General features: G+C 41.8%; 1 protein-coding gene across 3 annotated transcripts; it reads right to left on the minus strand.

Moving 5' to 3' along the window:
• Window positions 1-3,020: 3,020 nt before the first annotated feature.
• On the minus strand, window positions 3,021-4,227 carry LOC148098171 (trace amine-associated receptor 13c-like). Of its 3 annotated transcripts, none has more exons than XM_087829695.1 (2): window positions 4,148-4,227; window positions 3,021-3,834 (listed from the first exon to the last, which is right to left on the minus strand). In XM_087829695.1, the coding sequence occupies exons 1-2, from the start codon at window positions 4,225-4,227 to the stop codon at window positions 3,021-3,023; spliced, it is 894 nt and encodes a 297-aa protein (XP_087685821.1). The 3 variants fall into 3 exon arrangements, with proteins under 3 accessions (XP_087685821.1, XP_087685820.1, XP_087685819.1); XM_087829694.1 differs by having other exon boundaries at window positions 4,052-4,227; XM_087829693.1 differs by having other exon boundaries at window positions 3,021-3,864; window positions 4,046-4,224.
• Between the last annotated feature and the right edge of the window lie 349 nt (window positions 4,228-4,576).

Consider the following 4,576-nt stretch of genomic DNA (forward strand, 5'->3'; position numbering starts at 1 on the left):
AAACATTTCGTCACTCATCCAAGTGACTTCTTCAGCTGACTGCAGGTTTCCCTAATCTTATTAACAGTACATTTGCATAATGACTGAAACCAGCCCACTGAAGGGACAATGGGCTGGGAGGTCAGTTCCTTAATCATAATTATGCAAATTCTCATGACCATTGATCAACAACCACTGACCCAAACCCACTGATCAAAGACCCCTGATCAATGGCCATGAGTACCATTCACAGAGAGTTGGGGAATGGCTGCAATGACAGCATTGTAAGATGGCGAAAGATGTACACTTAGGCCCCCTTCTCAATTCAGAGATGGTCTTTCCCTTTTCCCCTAAATGGCCTCCTTGACTCCGTGCTCTAACCAGCGTTCCTCCCTGTCCAAGACGTGTACATCCTTATCCTTGAAAGAGTGTCCACTGGCCTGTAGGTGTAAATAGACTGCAGAGTCCTGGCCTGATGAGGTTGCTCTTCTGTGTTGTGCCATCTGCTTCACTGGTTTCCCTGATGTATAAATCCTGCCAATCCTCCTGGCACTTAACAGCGTACACTATGCTACTCTGTTTGTGTCAGGGGACCCGATCCTTGGGGTGGACCAAGTTTTGGTGCAGCGTGTTTTGGGGTTTAAAAGCCACAGAGACCCGGTGTTTAGAAAAAATGTGTCTCAACTGCGCCGATACTCCTGACACATAAAGGATAACTACAGGTTTTCGCTTGGCCAGCGGTTGTCCTTCTCTCCTGGATCAGCTGGAGCTTTCTTTAGGAGCCTTTCCAGCTTTGACAAAAGTCCAGCTGGTTGTTGATCAATGGTCATGAGAATTTGCATAATTAAGATTAAGGAACTGACCTCACAGCCCAATTTATCTACCAAGGATTTGGTAGATAACTTAAATGGCAGATTGGGGTATTCGCTTGCATTATTACTAATGGGGAAGTATTCACTTTTAGCTAAATATAGTTTATATTAAGAGCTTGGAGGAGTTTACGGCTGCAGTGAATACTCAGAACAACACCTCTGAGCGGAAGTTGGATCACATCTTGGAACAGCTGACTGCGGTCGTGAGGTCTCAGAATCTGCTCTTTGAGCAAAACAATGACAAGAACACGGAACTGAAGGTTAATAACATCATGAAGAAACTCGCCGCTCTCCAACGGGAGATTGAGAGACCAGTGTCGGAGTGTTAAAGAACAGCTTTGAAATTCTCACGAGTTGTTGCAAAAGAAAAATTACCATCATAATCCGGCTACCCCTTCGGCACCAGCTGCGGTCTCAAGGCTGGAGCTGAACAAAACTCCCTGATAACGACTGTGTTTAGTCTGTTCCTTCACATTCCATGCAAAGCCACCTGGGTTGGCTGGAAGACTGTTTACTTAGCCTGGCAGGGCGAAGGACACTGTCTCAGCTGAACTATGGACACGCACACACATACATATACTGATACTGATAAGCACTCACTGACGCATCACCTTCCCTACCCCGGATCCAACGCCACCTCCCATGCTTACCTCCCCTCCGATGTGGACACCGGATCAGCTGGAAGATTGCAGCGGTCCCAGATCAGATGTAAACACTGGAATACTCTCCTATGTTGCTTGTCTGTGTTTATTGTGCTATGGTGTGTTGACATCTTTGCATTCTTATATTATCCTTTTGTGTTACACATTTCGATGTTTTTTTCCTTGCTACCTAGTCTGACCTGTCTCCCCAATGTGATGTTTGTGTATTGTATGTACGGTCGGCAAGGTCTGTCATCTCGGTTGTGGGCAAAAGACCTGCAACTGACAAATAAAGGCTATCTCATCTCATCATCTCATATTAAGATATATTTCCAAATTCTTGCAAGACTGAGGATTTCAAGGGTAGATGTGATGGGATTAGTTACATATAATAACAAATCATCAGCATATACCGAGACAGTGTGAGTTATGCCACCACGTGAGATGCCTTGTATACCATTATTGCTTCTAAGAGCTATTGCAAGTGGCTCTACAATTGACAGCTTGCTCAGGTCCATCAGAAACACGTATAAATCCAAAACCATTCCACCAAGCTGCTGAAGAATACAGCATGTTACCCTCCTACTGCGATGGACCGAGCAACGAAAGAAAATTAGGCCCAGGTTAAAGGTCAAAAAAAGTTCTTTTTTTATTTAACCCCAAAACCTAGTTGGTTAAATCATTCAAAAAAATCTAAATCTTGGGCCCATAAAAGAGGTCAAAGTAACAGAACTCTACTCAAAGTTGACAAAAAACGGAGGATAGACTGTTGGAGCCAAAGCCAAGGACGCCTGAGCAGATATGGACAGTGCGCGCAGGTATGAGTGTTTGGCCACAAGAAGAGTAAATGAGGAACTTCCGACCTAGGTTGTCATGGGAGGTCAGCTGCAGAGTTGCGGGACGTGGTGTAATGGTTCGCTGCTAGGCAGCAGTGCTTGGGATTAAGCACGAAGCCCAGGTTAGGCCTGGAAGTATCCCCACAGTAGCAGCTAGGTGCAGTTTAGGACCTAATGGCTTCCGGATAGCTATGCTATGGGGACGTGAAAGGGATTGCTCGTTGTGGCATTTGACTGTATGGCACACTTTGTTATATTTTCGCTTGGGTGATACTTTTATTTATTCACTTCACATGAAATGTAATAAATAAATTATAAAATACATAAACCAACTATTTGCATTTCAACTTTTAACTATTTAAATTTTCAGCTTTTTCCTTTTAAACAAATTTAAAGTGAAACAACACAAAACACTGCAAACCACAATAAAATATAAATTAAAATATGCAAAACAAAAAGATGCACATTCTCTGTCATATGGGCCTGCATGAATAAACTTTCTGAATCCTTTATCATCCGCAACTGAAAATAGTTGTGGATGATTACTGGCATAAGTAATTTGAATGTTAGTGTTCGTGGAATTGAAGTGGTCACAAATGCTGTTTTTTCCTTCTGTAATTAATGCAGTAGATTACCACATGGGTCCATTTCCTGATTTAAAGCAGTTTACTGGAGCAGGGTTCAGAGTCTTTTTATAGTATGTTGGCCTCACAGGAGTTATGCTTTAATATCTGCAATGTGATAATAAGTTTAACAGCCTTTCTAAACCAGGGGTAAAACAGGGCATACATCAAAGGGTTTATGCAAGAGTTAAGATAAAAGATAAAGACCACAAAAGATGCAGGTGGATCATTGACAGCATTTTTATCAGTGAGAGAGTAGTAATAAAATGGACAGTAGCATGACAGAAACACAACTACAAGAACCCCCAGAGTCCTGGCTGCTTTCAGCTCAGATTTGTTTGTTTGATTCAATGAACGCTGAAGTGTGACAGCTGTAACATGAGAGCGCATGGCACGAGCCTGAGACACAGCCACCACAAATACTCTCGTGTACAGAACTATGATGACAGAAACTGGAAGAATAAAAAATAAAATAAGGTCAACCATTCCAAAGAAATCACTGATGACAAACACACACTCACCATAACAGGAATTATACCTGCCTGGTTCAATCAGCATTTCTTGCGTATAAAAACTGCAGTAGAAAGTTGTATAAAACCAACACAGACAAACACTGAGTTTGACTCTAGGCACAGTAATTCTCGTGGAGTAATGCAGAGGGTCACAAATAGCCACATAACGGTCAATCGATATAAGAACTATGTTCCCTATTGAAGCACAGCTAATGTTTATAGTCAGAAAAAAATAAACAGAACACATAAGATCACCAAGTACCCAGCAGGCCATGCTTCTAAGGATTTCTGCTGGCATCAACAAGAGACCCATGAGAAAGTCTGAGACAGCAAGAGAGAGTAGGAGGATGTTGCTGGGTGTGTGAAGCTTCCTGAAATAAAACAAAAAAGAATATATTAGTAAGTTTAAAATGTAAAAAGGTCCATTATTAAGACTGTAAGACAAAGACATTAAGGTGTACAAAAAATAAATATTGTGGTTTAAATTGACCAAGAATGTGCCAAATTCATTTCAATTTAGATAATAAATCATGGTGTTAAACTTTTTAAATGAAAATACAGTTTAAGTTTTAGAAACATTATCTGTGCCTGAAGTAGGAGACTGAGATGATCACGAGAAGGTTTAGAGCAGCAGTGAGCAGAGAGATGCAGGACAAGACAATGTTCAGGAGCACAGCTTTGGACCAGTGAAGTGTCGGCTTCCTGCAAGAAATGTTGAGGAGTTGTGGAAAACAGAGCTCAGCTCCTTTCTGTATCTCCATCATCAGACAACTACAACCTCTGCAGCTCTCTGAACTGATCTCACTATTATACAGCAGATTTATCTCTGCGTCTGATCTTTCTCCTCCTCTCATTCATCCTCTGTAGAATTCGCTCCTATTTCTCTCTGCACAACCTCTTGGACTGTCATACACATAATTTATTTTGTTCAACCTCTCTTTCCTTTGCTCCGCTGTGCCTCTTTTTCTCTCTGCCAGTCCTCTCTCCTGTTATTTCTGTCTTTCTCTCATGTGGGCAATTTTGATTTCTTTGCATTTGCTTCACCTGTGGAGTTCCTGCTCCACTCCAATTTCACTTCACCTATTGTATTCTCAAATGCAACTTTCACTTGGT

Source organism: Neolamprologus brichardi, chromosome 16 (genome assembly GCF_056152115.1).
Source record: "Neolamprologus brichardi isolate AB-2024 chromosome 16, ASM5615211v1, whole genome shotgun sequence".
NCBI lineage: Eukaryota > Metazoa > Chordata > Actinopteri > Cichliformes > Cichlidae > Neolamprologus > Neolamprologus brichardi.

Coding starts and splice junctions, on each gene's coding strand:
- LOC148098171 (XM_087829693.1), bottom strand. CDS start 4,224: ATGGAGATACAGAAAGGAGCTGAGCTCTGTTTTCCACAACTCCTCAAC. Junction 3,865..4,045: donor GTCTCCTACTTCAGGCACAG/ATAATGTTTCTA, acceptor CATTTTAAACTT/ACTAATATATTCTTTTTTGT.